Source organism: Podarcis cretensis (genome assembly GCF_951804945.1).
Source record: "Podarcis cretensis genome assembly, chromosome: 5".
NCBI classification, from domain to species: domain Eukaryota; kingdom Metazoa; phylum Chordata; class Lepidosauria; order Squamata; family Lacertidae; genus Podarcis; species Podarcis cretensis.
Genome location: NC_137174.1, coordinates 18605981 through 18623871, shown reverse-complemented (window position 1 = coordinate 18623871; position 17891 = coordinate 18605981). Strand labels below are relative to the sequence as shown.

The following is a 17891-nucleotide window of genomic DNA, read 5'->3' as shown; positions in this document are numbered from 1 at the left end:
TTTTTAAAAAGAGTCATTAAACTGCACAGGCATTGTACAAAGGAGGTAGTTGTTGTTCATCCCTAGTGATGCCACAGGCGCGTTCCAATAGATGCCACTTGTTTAGGGAAGAATTGTCTCTCTCTCTCTCTCTCTGTCTCTCTCTCTCTCTCTCTCACACACACACACACACACACACACCCCAGTGACAAGATAATCAAATTTGAGTGCAGGAAAAGTACTGGCCTTGCAACAACAAAAATTATCCGGGTCCTGTGCAATGAGCACATAAGCCATAACTATGCCTATTAATTTATTCTCTGGAAAGGCCCAAAGAGACACAATGTCAAAATGTACCACAAGCCAGCAAGACCATTTACTAAAAATGCTACACTTTTAAAGCTAGTTCTGCTAGTTTTAGGAAAATCTAAACATATCTTGCATGGATAAGAAGTTAAACCCTGAGTACAAAAGTAACCTCGGATAAAATTCTCCGTGTGGCACTCAGTGAGCTGATGTGTACATTTGGCTGTTGTTTCCAAACACTTAGCTAATCGAGGATTTTCAATTGGAATTGGCGATGTGACTCCAGGACAGGGGCTGCTGAAGGCAAAGTATGAACTTCTGAATGCTGGGTACAAGAAATGTGATGAATATATTGATGCTTTGAAGACTGGCAAACTGCAGCAGCAACCTGGCTGTACAGCAGAAGAGACATTAGAGGTGAGTTGTATACCACCTGATAGAGAATTACTCATTCTTAGCAATGAATCAGAAGTCACGTTGTGTGCTGTTTGCTTATTTACCCTCTCAAGGGTGAAGCATAACTATTAAGATTCTGATTCAGCAAGTTGATTTGTTGTGATTTGGCCAAACAGTCCCAAAATGTGAAGGGGCCAAATCACAGTAAATCAATTTGCTGAATCAGAATCTTAATCTTCCCAAGGTTGTCTCCAGGGAAAGATTGCCACTTCTTGCTTCACCATAGGTGAACCCTCCTATCTCCTGGTGGTTGAATATAGGGTTTCCCCTACCCAGGAAACAGGCACCTCCCAACAGCAATAAGTGCAGGAAAAAGAAAGAGGCAGTTTCTGGCCTCCCTGAATTCTGGGTCTTCTGAAGCACCAAAGGGGCCAGGCTGGGCCAAACCCCCACAGAAAGCCAGCATGTTTGTCAATTTGACAAAATTCTTGGTCGTGCCTCTGTTGTTGCAATGATCAGCCTACAGACCTTTCCTTTGGGAATTTGCTAAGATGCAACAATCTCTTTAGGTGAATTCTTGAAATGGTCAGCTTATTAATTGTAAGTCTCCTCCCAGGCGCTGATTCTGAAAGAGCTGTCTGTGATCAGAGACCATGCTGGCAGTGCCTGCCTTCGAGAACTAGACAAGAGTAACAGCCCCCTCGTCATGGCTCTTTGTGGTTCAAAAGGTAAGCTTGTGAGGACTTTAGAAAACAAATGGCTGCTGCCCACTTGTTCTTCTTTTTCTGTTGCCAATAAATAAAGAAGGCAGCAAAAGGTTATGGTTGCGGTGCAGACAACACTTAGCTCTAGAACAGGAAGCACAGGTTTAGATGTAATTCCAAGTGCATGCAGATAGTCTTTGAACCTGAGACAGCCCATATGACCAGCATCTATTTGAATCTGAATTGCATTGCCTGTTGGTGCACTGTTAGCAAACAAAGATCAGTGGCATGGGCAAAGATCATACTGGCATGCCAATGTTATGCATTGTGGAGGCTGGCTTAAATGGCATGCTAGCAGCATGAAACACTGCACAGGTAAGTTTTGCTTCTGGTTTTTACATGGCAGCACCACATTTTAATTCGGAAACTTTCCCATGTCATTTCTATACCTCCTACATAGCACAGTTGCTTAAAGACCAAGCAGCTGCATCTGAATTTTGCGTTCAGTTGTTTGCTCTCTGTCCAATCTAGATAGATTGTTCTTAATTCATTGGGCTGTCATGTATGTGGGAATTTTGTCTGCCTTTTTTTTTTTCCCATGCAACATTGCAAACTGGTTCTCCAGCTCTGGTTGAACTGGCACGTCGAGTGCCAGCCCTTCCTATTTGAGGGTTCAATCAAACCCAACGCTCCCTGTTGGCATTCTGATAGGATAAGAATCCCATTTTGGGCACTTCGTGTGTGTTTTTTTTAAAAAGGTAATGAGTACTAAAGCTTTTTGCACAGATCTACATTAAATGCAAGCCCAACGTGATTCATAAATAATGGGGCACTTCTACAGTGGGTTGTATCCAGTGCTGCCACTTCAATTGTGCCACAGAAATTTTGCGCTCTCTCCTGCACACCCTCATAATCTGCTCCAGATTTTGAAAATGTGCACGCACATTCTCTTTTCTCTTTTATTTTTTTTACTAGTTTTGGTTTAGATTAGTTTGTCTTTTTTGTTGTAATGTGAAAAGTTTTAATAAAACTTTTTTTTTAAAAAAAGCGAATTTGCACATACAAGTAAAGTAGAGTGGGGCAGACCTCCATCACACAGTGTGATGCTTTGGAACATGAGGCAAGATGTGACCTACCTCTTTCTTTGTGGCGTTGTGTTTTTAGGCTCCTTCATTAACATCTCCCAGATGATTGCTTGCGTAGGACAGCAGGCTATCAGTGGCTCACGGGTGCCTGACGGCTTTGAGAACCGATCCTTGCCTCATTTTAAGAAGCATTCCAAGGTGAATAGCATTGCGGGACTTAAACAACCTTATGAAACGGGGAGGTGTGGGTTTGAATACTAAATGAAGACGGAATTTCTGGTGCGATGTAATGTCTGAACCGTTCAAATCTTGACTGCTGCGAACTCACAGGCTAGTTTGCCTTGAGAAAACCTCCCTCTCTGCTCCTCCCTCCCTCCTCCTTGCGCTTTGAGGATAATACAAATGGCCTACCCCATAGGGTTGCTACAAGGACCAAGACATGATAATGTGAAATAATTTGCTCTTAATTCAATTGAACAAGCTGAGTCATTTGCTTTAGACTACTGGAGTTTAACTCCATAAGGATGTAACCGTTCCAGTGGGCAACTTGCCCAGATCTTGGTCTCTTCTCCCTCTCGCTCCTCTTCCTTCTCCCCAGACGCAAGTTGGCAGGCATCAAATTTAGAGCATTCTCCTCCTCTGTGTTGCCTAGTATAGCTAGTTCTCTTTCCCACTCCCTGGGAAGCAGAGAGGCCTGTGGCTTCTTGTATTGGAATTGGAATCCTCTAGAGACAACCAGGAATTGGTGAACTAAAAGCAAGAAAGTCGGGGGGGAGGTACTGCCAGTTATTCTGTACTCCATTCATCCTTCACTCTTGGCCATGCTGGCTTGGACCCATGAGAGCTGGGATCGAGCAACATCTGGAGGGCCATCAGTTCTTCACCCTTGGTGTAAGGAGTAAATACAGGACATAAATGTTGAGAATCGGCCTGTGGTGAAGGAATTCCAAGAAGTTCAGCAATCACGCTAGATCGTTGCTATGGAAAACAATTCTGTGAACAACTGTTAACCTGTAGGAAATACTTTGGTAAGAGTGGAGCTTTTACTATAGTATATTTTACTGTGTGCAAAAGGGCCACCCCTCCATCCTTTCTTGGCCTCACTGGCACTCCTAGGAGATGAGTTCTCACATTTTCTAGAGCTAATAATTTCATCTGTTCATGCAGCACCTCTTGAAGAGGTACAGATAATAGCTGGAAAGATAATAGCTGTATTATCGTACCTGTTATACTGCATTTTTCCATGTATAAGATGTTTTTTGTTTGTTTGTTTGTTTGCTTAAAAACATTAGTCAAAAATTGGAGGTTGTCTTATACACAGATGGTGAATGCACAGGGGTTTGGACTCTGGTGTGGGTGGTTCTGGCTCTGGCCTGAGTTTTAAATTTTGGATTAAAAAAAAATAAGGTAAAAGGGTAAAGGACCCCTGGACGGTTAAGTCCAGTCAAAGGCAACTACAGGGTTGTGGCGCTCATCTCGCTTCAGGCCAAGGGAGCCAGGCGTTTGTCCACAGACAGCTTTCTGGGAACGGCCATATAACACTGGTCTTGACAGACCTACACTGGCTCCCAGTACGTTTCCGAGCACAATTCAAAGTGTTGGTGCTGACCTTTAAAGCCCTAAAAGGCCTCGGTCCAGTATACCTGAAGGAGCGTCTCTACCTCCATCGTGCTGCCGGGACACTGAGGTCCAGCACCGAGGGCCTTCTGGCAGTTCCCTCACTACGAGAAGCCAAGTTACAGGGAACCAGGCAGAGGGCCTTCTCGGTAGTGGCACCTGCCCTATGGAATGCCCTCCCACCAGATGTCAAAGAGAAAAATAACTACCAAACTTTTAGAAGACATCTGAAGGCAGCCCTGTTTAGGCAAGCTTTTAATGTTTAATAGGTTATTGTATTTTAGTGTTCTATTGGAAGACGCACAGAGTGACTGGGGAAACCCAGGCAGATGGGCAGGTAAAAATAATAAATTGTTGTGTTGTTGTTGTTGTTCTGGGTCATGAGGCCAGCATGACTAAACCTCTTCTGGCGCAACGGAACACCATGATGGAAACCAGAGTGCACCGAAACACTGTTTACCTTCCCTGCTGCAGCAGCACCTATTTATCTACTTGCACTGGTATGCTTTCGAAGTGCCAGGTTGGCAGAAGCTGGGATAGAGCAACAGGAGCATACTCTATCGCAGGGATTCAAACCACCGACCTTCCGATGAGCAAGCCCAAGAGGCTCAGTATTTTAGACCACAACGCCACCCGCATCTCCCAAAAAATAGCGGTTTCCTTATACATGGGAAAATACGGTATATGAAGTCTGAAAGTGTTCTCATAATAATAATAATAAATTTTATTTATATCCCGCCCTCCCCAGCCGAAGCTGGGCTCAGGGCGGCTAACAACAATCAAAATAATCCACCGATTCTAAAAACATTTCATTATAAAAATTAATTAAAATCATGGTTTGCATGTTTGTTTATTATAATTTATATATAATTAACAAGGAGCTAAAGGTGGCATGTATGGTTGCCCATCTCTCTTTATTCTTACTGCAACCCTGAGAGGTAGGTTGGAGTGAAAGACAGTGACTGGCCCAACATCACCCAGGATGCTTCATAGTGTGCAGCTTGGGTCTCCCCGGTCCTACTTTGACATTATCGGCCACTGCACCTCATTGACTCTGAGTTCATTTTCTACTGCAGCACATTTCAGGTCTTTTTCTCCCCTCTTGCAGCTTCCAGCAGCGAAAGGTTTTGTTGCCAACAGCTTCTATTCTGGCTTGACACCCACTGAGTTTTTCTTCCACACCATGGCTGGTCGAGAAGGCCTGGTTGATACTGCTGTAAAAACAGCTGAAACGGGATACATGCAGGTAACTTGGGGATACTTTGCTGTGGGAGGAGACCCTGTTAGTGTAGCAGAACACTCATGAGCAACTTCTATCCGTTACATGTAAAGGTTCGTTTTCCTTATCTAAATCAAGAAAATAACTAGCATTCCTCTCCCAGTTTGTGGCCTCATTCTTCCTCAAGGTTCAATTCTGATGATGCAAAAGGAATCCTGTATCTCTAGAAATGTCTATACTACATCTATAGAAAGATTCCTATATCTGTAGACGTATATTGTGATTGTAGGAAATTTTGTGGGTCTTCCCTTTACAGTGGTACCTTGGGTTAAGAACTTAATTCGTTCTGGAGGTCTGTTCTTAACCTGAAACTGTTCTTAACCTGAAGCACCACTTTAGCTAATGGGGCCTCCTGCTGCCGCCGCGCCACCACTGCACAATTTCTGTTCTCATCCTGAAGCAAAGTTCTTACCCCGAGGTACTATTTCTGGCTTAGCGGAGTCTGCAACCTGAAGCGTATGTAACCTGAAGCGTATGTAACCCGAGGTACCACTGTATGTCCAATTTGTCTTTTTACCATGAGGGGCAGCCTTGCAAAAACAGCAAACATTTATTGCAAGCTGTCTATATTCACCAGTGTTAATGCACATGTAACGTGTTCATGACTAGAAAGAAAGACACCAGACTCCTTTCATTTTATCCATTTTTTTCTGTCTGGTTGCTTGGAGTCAATTCTTTCTATTTGCAGCTAACCAGCTAAGTAGTCATTTGGAAACCTGTGTGAGGCTGTTTCATATGAGAGGATTTTTGTCTCAGCTGAATTCTACACAGCAAAGGAGCTCAAAACTCCAGATAACCCCCCCCCCAAAAAAAAACCTATCATACTTTAAAAGATGACTTGGTCCTGCCTTCATCCCTTCTACAGGCTTCAATGCTTAGAAATGTGGGATGGGATGCATTTTTTTCAAATAATCTGCTTTTAAAAAATTGAGACTTTGATCAAGAACATTTAATGAGATTTATCCAAGCCAAACCAGGCAGCAATACCTCAAGAATTGTACCTTGAATGCCTTTAATGCAATATTAAGTGTTTGAAATGTTCCCTTAAAAGATTCAAATGGAGGGGGACTTTCAGTGTACTGGACTGCAATGGTTCCTATTTATTACACCACGGGTTATATTTCCAGACCTGTAATGACTCTCAAAATGCAGCACGGTTGCTCATCCTGCGTTTGGCAAGTGCGAATTGGCCACCCCACCCACATTTTAGAAGTTTTGTAAACTGCATTACTAGATAGGTCCTGAAGCAGTTGTCTTCCCTTGCTTCCCAGAGGCGGCTGGTGAAATCCCTTGAAGATCTGTGCTCACAGTATGACCTGACTGTCAGGAGTTCTACCGGTGACATCATACAGTTCATTTATGGCGGAGATGGCTTAGATCCTGCAGCTATGGAGGGGAAAGATGAACCTCTGGAGTTCAAGCGTGTCCTGGACAACATCAGAGTAAGTTAAAACGGTATCAATAAATGTCAACATACTACTGTAGCCTTATTAGACTTTACCGATTGGTGGGCTCTACGTTGCTCCCGGATGGGAGGAAGGAAGTCAAATGACACCGAGGGTTGGTTCAAAGAAAGAGTTCTTTATTTCTGCTCTCCGGAGCAGCAGAAAGGCACTCGCGTGGTCAATCCACAGCAAGTCCAAAGAAATGAGAAATTTCATGCAGTGTATATATCCTCCAGGCACCCTCTCCCCCTTCCCCAGGAATCCAGCCACATCAGCTTGTACACGCAGGTTGACATCACAGATGTTCCTGCTCCAGCACTCTTAACCATTAAAGGGATTTCCTTCCTGTACTCCTGACCATAAAAGGGTTTTCCTTCCTACACTCTTATCTTGGAGCAAGAGGTCACCAACTCCAAGAACACACTCTGGCACTGTTCCCGGAGTAGGTCTGTGCGTCAGAGTGTGGTCAGGACGTAAGATAAGACCTAGACATGTCATCCCTACTCCACTGGAACAGCCAAGGTCATTCCTTCACTACAAAGCTTGAAGGAAATCTTCATGTTGGATTTTCGTGAATGGACCTTTCAGTCCTCGTTTCAGCATCTACCAATTAAATATGCTACAGAATTCTTAATCTTGTATCTGTTTTCTTCCATCTGTCTTTGAGCTTGGATGACTCAGTTGGTTAGAGTGTGGGTCTACTGACACCAGTGTTGCAGGTTCGATTCCCTGTGTAGGACGGCTGCATATTTCTGCATTTCAAGGGGGTTGATCCTCAGGGTCCCTTCCAGCTGTACAATTATATGATTCTAATGGAGACTGGGGATCTTTGTAAGAATTGGGCTTTTTGCCCTAAATGATAGGATTAGATTAAAAAGCGGGAGGGGAGTTGGGCACATCCAGTTTGAAAGCATATTAAATTGTCTGAAGGAATTAAATTGAAAAGGCCCTTGTAATGTGTCTGTGTACTCTTTGTTGTTTAAGGCAGTGTATCCAAGCCGAAGTGAGCCAGCACTTAGTAAAAATGAATTGGTGTTAACTGCTGAATCCATCATGAAGAAGAACGAATTCCTTTGCTGCCAGGACAGCTTCCTACAGGTGATGTCTTTGCGTCGTTTTCTTTTTCACACGATCATTAGTCCTTTACAAACTGTTCTCCCCAGAACACAAAGCAGCACGATTCAGTAATCTTACATGTTTTCTGCTTCGGTAGCACCATCTCAGTTGTTAAATAGACAGATTTTGGGTTAAAATGCAGGTGTATGTGCTCTGCCTTCTGAGGAATTGTTTTTACTTGCCAGTTAGGAACTGATGAGGTGCCTAAATATTCACTTTTAAAGGCAGCACTTTCTTGTAAATATGAGCCAGGGCTCTGTTGCTTTGATTTTCCGTGACTGGCATAATTATTGGTTTACAATAGCAGGGATTTGGTTCAGAAAGAGCATTAATGTGTGCTATCCTATGAATAGTTTATTTCAATAACAGCAAAATACCTATTACTTTGTTTTTTTCCTGTTCTTTCTTGAAGGCGTTTACTGAAACAGGTTATGCAGTGTACAATGAGGTAATTGTAGCATGTGTGTGCACTATGTAGAACTTTATAGTGGCGACGCTTCTGGAATTGAAACTGTTTTGTATTACTAACCCCCAGTTCATATGTTCATTGGTGCTGGAACTTCCATCCACCATGTTACGGCTATCGGGTGGTTGCTCGAGAGCGATCAGGCAAGATCCCTCACTGGTCTTTTCAAAAGCTTTATTATCGGTGCAAAAACCTTTACAGCCCTTTGGTTCCACTGCCAACTCCTCAGTTCCCCAACCTTTGGGATTCTCCCCACAACACGAGGATCAATAAGGCACTGGACACACACCTTCCATGAACTTTCCTTCTTTCATTCAGATCTAGTAATCCCTCTCCCTGAATGCTGTTCTGCTCTGCACCACCCAAGCCACTTTCCAGAGTCCCTGGGACTCCCGTCTCACCCTCAAAAGTCCTGCTGTGTCAAGAAAAGCTTTTGTGGACTACAAGAAGTAATTTCAGATTAATCAGGAAAAGCAGGAGAGGTTCACTGAATTGCAGCTGGAGAAACAGAGCCCCAATCTAAAAGACTTCAGTTTGCTTACCTCAAGGTCCTAACAGGATTTGGGAGCCTGACTGATGAGGCTACAGTGGTGCCTCGCAAGACGAAAAGAATCCGTTCCGCGATTCTCTTCGTCTAGCGGTTTTTTCGTCTTGCGAAGCAAGCCCATTGACGGCTTAGCGGATTAGCGCTTTTAGCGGCTTAGCGGATAAGCGGCTTAGCGGCTTAGAAAAAGGGGGGGAGGGGGAAAAAACCCGCAGGAACTCGCAAGACATTTTCGTCTTGCGAAGCAAGCCCATAGGAAATTCGTTTTGCGAAGCACCTCCAAAACGGAAAACTCTTTTGTCTAGCGAGTTTTCCGTCTTGCAAGGCATTCGTCTTGCGGGGCACCACTGTACTTCCCTATCAGTATTGATCCATCAGCTGTTTGAGTCAATATAATTCATATTTCTATGCTGCTTTTAATTCAAGTGAATCACAAAGCAGCCTACAAACAATAAATAACAATAGCAGAACAGAACATCACAAACACATGTTTTGGAGGTTTACTATTTATTCATTTCATAAAGCACATACACTGCTTGATTGTAGGAAAAACCTCAAAACAGTTTACAAAGAAGATAAAACAATGATATTATCACAGTAAAAGTTTACAAAACAGACAGAAAGTTAAGCAACAATAGACTAAAACAAAACTCTTAAGTAATTGGGTAGGCTTGTCTTACAAAGCATGTTTTTAGCAGGCACCAAAAAGAGCACAGTGCCTGCTTGATCTCACTAGGCAGGGAGTTTCAAAGCATAGGTGTTGCCGCACTAAACCATCGAGTTCTTAACACTTGCAGAACAGGCATTATGGGGTAGTGCCAATTCTGCTGCTGATCAAAGTGGTCAAGTGGACATATGTGGGTGCTCAGGTGATCTCGGAGATAAACTGTTACCAAGTGGTTAAGGGCTTTATATGCTACTAGTAACACCTTGAACTCTGCCCGGCAGTAAATCAACAACCAGCGCAGATGTTCAACGTTGACAAGTCCTTATTCGTGTCAGCAACCGTACTGCAGCATTCTGCACTAGCTCCTGGATCAAGCTCGAGTGAAGCCACACATAGAATGTGCTGCAGCAATCCAGTCTGTCCCTTCAATGCCTCTGCTGTATATAATGTTGTATTCATGTTGTTTTACTTTTAAAATTATTCAAATAGTCTGTACATGTAAGGTTCCCTGATGAATCCTCACCACATATACCTTATATTAAGGGAGCCTGCTCTTTTTATTTAGAGTTCTGCTTCCACCATTGTTTCCACCCAATACCTTACTCAATTTTTTAAAAAATCCCTCGCACACTGTTGCTGGGTATATGTATGGGACAGACAGCTCAAGAATTTCATGTTTGAGAATTAAAGAGAATTCATTAATGCTTATTTACAACATAATATAATGGATTTGCTTATTGGTAGACAGCAAAGTATTATACTATCAGATATCACTACCGATTGGAGAAAATAGTACATTAACTGTAACAGTGTTAGTGTTGCTTTAATAAGATTCCCATGAACTTGTTCTAATCCTTACATGAAACCATTAACCAATTACCTTCTTATCTCCACCTCAGTTAACTCACAAGTTTATTCAGAGGACTTCTCTGGAAGCCTTCTCTCTGGTCAGGAATTTGCCAGTTGCTGGCTTGAGCCCTCCCGAAGGCTGCTGCTGGAGGTTTCTTCTCTCTTTTGGACCTCCTTAGCTTCTGCCTTCAGTGATTTCAGCTCTCACATGAGCTTCTCACTCTTCCTCCTCCCCAAATGTTGCTGCTATTGCTTTCAGGCTCTGTCTCCAGGCTTCCTCTTCCTCCTTCAGAGTCACTTCTTGACTCAGCTTCCACAACTGAACCCCGCAAAGAGTGTGACAGGGCCGGCCCGCCCATGAGGCAGGCTGAACCAGCTGCCTTGGGCATCAGAATCCAAAGAGGGGGTGCCCCCCTCGGCCACCAGTGGAGAAGCGGCTTCTGGCGAAACGTCGCCGAAATCTCAGGAGATCTCGTGTGCTCCGTGAGATCTCACTGCAGCCCATCGCTGCTTCACAGGTGCCACCACACAAGCCAGGTGAGGGGCACTTTGGCAGTGAGACACCATCATCCCGTTTTGCCTCAGGCGGCAAAACGCAACAGGTCCTCTCCCCCCGAGTGCTGAATCTGCTTCTACATTCCACGCCAGCTAGAACACTCCAACCCATGTATTTGCACTGAAATTCTGAATGCTCATTGGCCTATAACTGTGGACCGTTGTCAGGAAGGAATTTTCACAAAGGGACCAATCATAAACCGACTTATTTTGGATGCTCCTGCCTGATGCATAAAGGTTGAGGTGCACTGATTAATTGAAACCTCACATTTTACATAGTTACCTCCCCTTAGCAACTGCCACTTGGCAGACTGTCAGCTGAACTCGCATATAACGTTTACCTTTCTGGCTCTAGCCAAGAGTAAATGGCTGGTGTTTTTCCCCTCTTCGCGCATTTGCAATTTTCATACTTTGTGTGCGTCCCTATTATCACAGTATTCTTGCATTTAAACTGTACCTCATCAAAAATGTAGTTTCTTCACAACAGGTGATAGCAGAGGTACCAAAAAAAAAAAGCAGACGAGAGAGTGAAACCCCAATAGAAGAGCTGCAAACTATTCTCAGCAGTTGCTGAGGGAACCAAGTGGTGATGGCCTTATCGTGTCAGTCAATGGGGGGAATTTCTAAGTCTCCGCTGTTGCTAGGCTAACTTTAAAGTGTGTTAAGTTGTGGGTTGACATAGCAGACGACACAGCGATTTTTCCAAAGCAGCTCTTTATTTTGTAAGCTGGAATAGAACTGACTGCAAACAGCTCAGCCGGCCTGCTTTTATAGGCAGCCGGCTGTCAACATTGTAGCAACAACAACCCAGGGTTTCCCGCCTAAAATAACTGACGTGGACCTGAGTGAAAACTATCTACAGTATCCCCCTGCTGGCCCAGGGTGAGAACTTCAGTACATAACACCCCTCCCCACCGAGATAAGGCGTTAGTTACAATCGTAATGTTCAATTAGGCACAAAAGCATATCGGTTACATTTCCCATACTTAGACCAACAGTGATACATGTCCAACAACATAGTCTTTTAAATAAGTTGGGCGTTTGGAAACTCTGCCAGACCGCCGGGGACTGGTAGCCAAGTCCGGGGGCCACACAATTCTTGCTGAGGCTGTGGTGCGACCCTAGGTGGCGTTGAAACCAAATCCCCTGGGTCCGCTGCTGTGGGTGGAGCCTCCGCAAGTGGAGTGATCTGAGTCTGTGGTAAGTCTGGCAGACCCTCTGAAGTGGCTTGGTTCGGCTCCACGCTGGCAGTTTGCGAGGGAGGTGTAGGTGGAGCCTCGCCATCTGTAAGTGTCTCTTCTGGAGCCACGAGCGCAGTTGGGGGCACCACGGTAGTGTCCAAGTCCCCAACCCTGCGCCTAAGCTGGTCTATGTGCCGGCGCCACAAGCGTCCGTCTTCGAGTACCACCTGGTACGAGCGAGGTCCAGTGACTCCCACTACTGTGGCTGGCACCCAAGGAATGTCCCCCACATAGGGCAAAGGGCAAAGACCTGGTTTCCTGGAATAAATGACCGTGGCGCGTTGGCACAGCCTGGGGGTTCGGCCATGGCAAAGTCCGGGTGCAGCCGGTCGAGCGGTGACCTGAGGAGGCGGCCCATGAGCAGTTCAGCAGGACTCCGCCCTGTGCCCGCATGAGGGGTGATGTGTTGCACGAACAAGTATTCGGTGACCCGCTCGTGCCAGTCTCCCCAGTCCAGGCGCGCCAGTGATTTTGCTCAGTGATTTTGCTCTGTGATTCAGCTCAGTTCAGAGGCTGGCCGCATCTGGCTGTGCTCTGATGTCCATCGATCCCACCTTCGTCGCCAGTGTTAAGTTGTGGGTTGACATAGCAGACGACGCAGCGATTTCTCCAAAGCAGCTCTTTATTTTGTAAGCTGGAATAGAACTGATTGCAAACAGCTCAGCCGGCCTGCTTTTATAGGCAGCCGGCTGTCAACATTGTAGCAACAACAACCCAAGGTTTCCCACCTAAAATAACTGACGTGGACCTGAGTGAAAACTATCTACAGTATCCCCCTGCTGGCTCAGGGTGAGAACTTCAGTACATAACAAAGTACATTTTCTGAAACTACAGTAGATGCAGCAGTTATACTTACTCCTCTATTTTTTGAATATGTAATTGAGTGAACTTACGAGTCCGACATTGAAATCTGAGGAAATTCTCCATTGTAGCAGAGGTCAACGTTTTGTTCTATGGGAAACGTTTCTGGTTGTTGACAAGGTATATTGAAACGATAAAGAGCCAGGGGAAGCTTGCTTTTTTCTTCTTCGTTGAATGTCTGTCTTTTGCAAGAACTTAGGTGGCAAAGAGAGAAGAGCCTCAAAGGATGATCTTGGGGTTCAGTCAGGTTAGAGAAGCTCCTCCAAACACACCTTCTTATCTCTTGCTCCTTTCTGGTGTGTCCCCCTCCCCCCCCCCCCCCCCGCCAGTCCCACTGAATTTTGTGCATCTGCTTTTTGCATTCTGTTAATACAGGTTCCCAGGTCTCTGTATGTTAGAGAAATCTTGGCATAAGAGAAATATTCCAGAATCTCCTCTTCCTCCTTTCCCCGCCTCTCTCAGCTTTGTGAGATGTATATAAAGTCAGAAAAGTCCCCAAAATTCTAGCAGAGAGAACATCTGTAATCACTTTATTGCTTCTTGGCAGGTAGCTATTTCAACTGCTTTCCAAAAGCAACTTGAAGTGTGCAATTGTGGCATGAAATGCATTTTTGAGTCACTTTTATGCTTTACTGCTTTTTTACTAATGCAAAATACTGCCAGATGTTTATAAGCTAAGAGTCTCCATAGTAGCCGGGCTGCAGAATATAAGGCGGAGAAGCCTTAAAACGTGCATTTTATTATTATTTTTTTGCTGTTGTTGCAGGAAATTAAAAAATTCATCAAAGCTATGTCCGAGAAGATCAAGAAAACCAGGGACAAGTATGGCATTAATGACAACGGCACAACAGAGGTAATGCCGCTTGTGGGTTGTGTGCTAATTCCATACCCTTTAACAGATGAAGATAGGGGCACTATTTTTTGCATGTAAGCTTGTGTAATACACCCTTAATTCCCATACCTGGTATCTCTGCCAGAACTGCCCATTCCTACTGTCATTTCATAATGCTGGACAAAGTGTTGCACCTTGTCTAATAATCTGCAGCAACCTGTCCTACACTTGTTTCTGAAGCAGGTAGGTTCGGAAACTCAATACAATGCTTTTATTAAAAAAAACCTAATCCTTAAAGTTTAACCTCCAATGATTCTGGATATATGTACTGAATAACAGCTGCGGCCTAAACATATTCCATAACTTACTATCTTGCTTACTGCAAGGAAGGGGGTTTTTTCCCTCTGCGTTTTCATATTGTGCACTAGGGGAATGCATAATACATGCCCTGTCTATTGAATTAAATTCCTAACTGTTCTGGCTCTTTATTGCTTCAGCCGTATGTTTTGTACCAATTGGACCGGATTACTCCAACCCAGCTGGAGAAGTTTCTAGAAACCTGTAGAGAGAAGTATATGAGGTATGGATAATTCTCTCCCCCCCCCCCCCCCGGTAGGAGTGAATGTCATTTGAACTGATTTAGCCAAATCTGATTATAAGTAGGTGAGAAACTGATAGAAAGTATTCTCCTGCTTCTCGGGCAGAACTTAGGAGGTCTGAAGCGGGAAGCAAGTTTTAGCCAAAGTTCAGTTTCTTCCCTCAGATGTTTGTCTCAGTGTCAATATAGCTAAATAGTAATAGATCTGCAATTGTTACATGATTCATGCTAAAATGGCAATGACCAACTTCCCTCAGATTGATTGTAAAGTTGCCCATCTCCCCTGATACATAGTTAAATTCCTTGCATACTTACTACAGTGGTACCTCAGGTTAAGTACTTAATTCGTTCCGGAGGTCCGTACTTAACCTGAAACTGTTCTTAACCTGAAGCACCACATTAACTAATGGGGCCTCCTGCTGCTGCCGCGCTGCTGGAGCACGATTTCTGTTCTCAACCTGAAGCACTATTTCTGGGTTAGCAGAGTCTGTAACCTGAGGCGTATGTAACCTGAAGCATATATAACCTAAAGTGTATGTAACCCGAGGTACCACTGTATTTCCCCAAACCTAAAAAGCATTGCAGCTTCCCAGACTAAAGGATCATCCCTTTCCTACCCACCCCCCACCCACAATTACATTGTTCTGGGGTTTCTCCCAACCCCCAGAGCCATTTGGGGGGGAAAGCAGAAGGGGGAAGCCCCTTTGCAGAATCCTTCACGCATGGCTTGCACTGAGCCGACTCATTAGGTCAGTGGTTCTTAAAGGGTGATGGGCAGGGCAGGATGGTAAGTGTGGCAGAAAGATTCAAGGACAATCAGTATTATATTTTGGGAATAATTCATGTTCTTGTGTAGCTAGCCACAATGATTTCTATTTTCCGGATGTCCTGTGATCATATTGTAAAGTAGTTGTGTTCTGTATTACAAATCAAGCATTGCTGGGAGTTGTTTTGTTTTGTTTCCCAATGTATTTCTTACCAGTAAAAAAATTGGGCATTTTTTTCCTCTGAAAATGCATCCCAGAGAAAAAAAGTTTGAGAACCACTGCGTTAGGTGAATCCACCTTCACCCCACCCACCCGCCGTGATTTTTTGTACTTATGATTTCTCCAGTAGTAAGAAGCACACGTTTTAGTTCTTGCAGTCGAAAAAAATATAAATGCAAGCACCTGAGATTTCCCAGTAATACTACTACTGAAACGAAGAGTATTATATAGCAGGACATTTCCTGGATGACATTCAAATTTATTATTATTACAGTATATATTTAAACAAATGTTATTACATTGAATTGAACAGTAATTATGAAACATGACAATTGCAGAGATGGGGGTCCTGCTGCCCTCTAGATCAGGCACCCCCAAACTCAGCCCTCCAGATGTTTTTGGGACTACAATTCCCATCATCCCTGACCACTGGTCATATTAGCTAGGGATGATGGGAGTTGTAGTCCGAAAACATCTGGAGGGCCCGAGTTTGGGGATGCCTGCCCCAGATGCTGCTGAATTGCAGCTCCCATAATCCCTGATCATTGGCAGTGTTAATGGGAGTTGAAGTCCATTAACATTTGGGGGGCCTCAGTTTCCCCATCTCTGCATTGCAGTGAAACGCTATAAGTAGTCTTGCCTTTGGATGTGCTGATTGCCTTCCACCAGGTGGTAGCAAACTCGGAAGGCTCCAGATTACGAAACGGAAGGAGATCTGAAATTATCCTAGGCCTCAAGTTCTCCAACTATGGACCGCTGCTGCATTAACTAATAATAAATCCCACTAGACAAACTATTAAGTTTTAGCATGTTGGGCCTATGGTTTCTCTGTCATTTCGGTTTTGTAAAAGGAGGTATACTGTATAAGAATAATGCTTGTTTTAAATGTCTGTGCTAACTTTTAGCCCATAACAACATAAAAGCAACTTCTATGAAGAACAGCAGCACTAAAACCAGCAGCAAAAGGGCACATAAAACACTGAATTGCGAATGAATTTACTTGTGTGTAAGATCACCAAAAAAACAGGACTATTGGGAGAAGCAATTTCCCTTCCCAGCCCTCATGGAGCGGATATTTTGGGGTGGGTTGATTCCACACACACACACCCCAATCTAAATATTCTGTCTCGGCATCAGTGGAAAGGAAGTTACCTTTGTTTCCGAACTGCCTTTATCCTGAATCTTGACATTGGTTTGGAGAAGGCTGAGGCTTTTTTTTATACTGGAAGAAGACAGTACTAGTCTTGAGGCTGTTACTGCTCTGTGAGTTGATTTGCTTTATGTAGAGAAGGTCCATAATATGCCGTAGGATTGTTTCGCTGGGATTTAACTAAGGGTGACAGCTGTCCTCTGATCTTCTACTTGCTTCGTTGCATAAGGTCTCTCACTAAGCATATTGCTGCTGTGACTCTGTGCATCTTGGAGCCTTAGCTTTGCCCTGCCAGATGAGGATGGTTAACAAATGGGATTTAAAATAATTGTTTGATGTTGACCTCCTTGGCTGAGATCACTTAGCCTGTGCACAAGAAAACGACAGTGCTGATAATATTCATTGGGGTATTCAGATCGGGGCTGGTCCAGTGACCTTGGTAAGGGCACCAATTGAATCTCATCTACCAAATGAACTCATATTGATATGATAAGACACCTTTTTCATGTCATGGGGTTCATAGCCTTGATGCTATGTTCACTGTCCCCGTATTGTTATTTGCTGTCAAATGGTTGATATGTTTTATTATAGGGTAAAAAAACATTTTATCTGCCTTTGAAGGCATTTCAAAATAGGGTAATTATATATAGCAGACCCTGATTGTTCCTGGAGGAGTTGAAGGATGTTTACAGATTTATCTGGGCAGCCAATTTTCAGAAGGACAGTCCACAGGGCATTACGATTTACATTGTCAAAGGCCTTTGTCAGGTCCAAAAATGCCATATACAGGGGTTGGTTTTGCTCTCTGTATTTTTCTTGAAGTTGTTGAGCAGTGAAAATCATGTCCACTGTCCCCCTAGAAGGCCAAAAACCATTTTGGGATTCAGGAAGGGTAGACTTGGATATTGTTAGGAGACAGTTTGCTAAGATCCTTGCAAGAATTTTGCTGGTCGCAGCTAATAAAGAGATGCCTTGATAGTTTCCGCAATCCATTCTATCACCTTTTTTAAAGAGGTTGATAATTTTGGCATCCCTAAAGTCTGCTGGGATCTCTTCTCTCTCCCAGATTTTTTCCATGAGCTTCTGAAGTTGTTGTGTAAATTCAATTCCACCCACTTTGAAGACTTCAGCAAGTATCCCATCAGGTCCGCTGGCTTTGTTGTTTTCCATTTAGTTAATAGCTGTACACAATTCTCCCAGATCTGGAGATACTGC

General features: G+C 43.9%; 1 protein-coding gene across 2 annotated transcripts in view; it reads left to right on the top strand.

Moving 5' to 3' along the window:
- The window catches only part of POLR3A (RNA polymerase III subunit A), a 54719-nt gene that overhangs the window by 21545 nt on the left and 15283 nt on the right, over positions 1 to 17891 (top strand). The window contains exons 16-24 of one of the 2 annotated variants that reach the window (XM_079976983.1): positions 530 to 702; positions 1298 to 1409; positions 2550 to 2668; positions 5196 to 5333; positions 6638 to 6808; positions 7796 to 7909; positions 8340 to 8375; positions 13877 to 13963; positions 14440 to 14522. In XM_079976983.1, coding sequence (XP_079833109.1) covers positions 530 to 702; positions 1298 to 1409; positions 2550 to 2668; positions 5196 to 5333; positions 6638 to 6808; positions 7796 to 7909; positions 8340 to 8375; positions 13877 to 13963; positions 14440 to 14522 — 1033 coding nt within the window. The remainder of the gene's footprint in view (positions 1 to 529; positions 703 to 1297; positions 1410 to 2549; positions 2669 to 5195; positions 5334 to 6637; positions 6809 to 7795; positions 7910 to 8339; positions 8376 to 13876; positions 13964 to 14439; positions 14523 to 17891) is intronic. The other variant, XM_079976984.1, reaches the window with a different exon arrangement.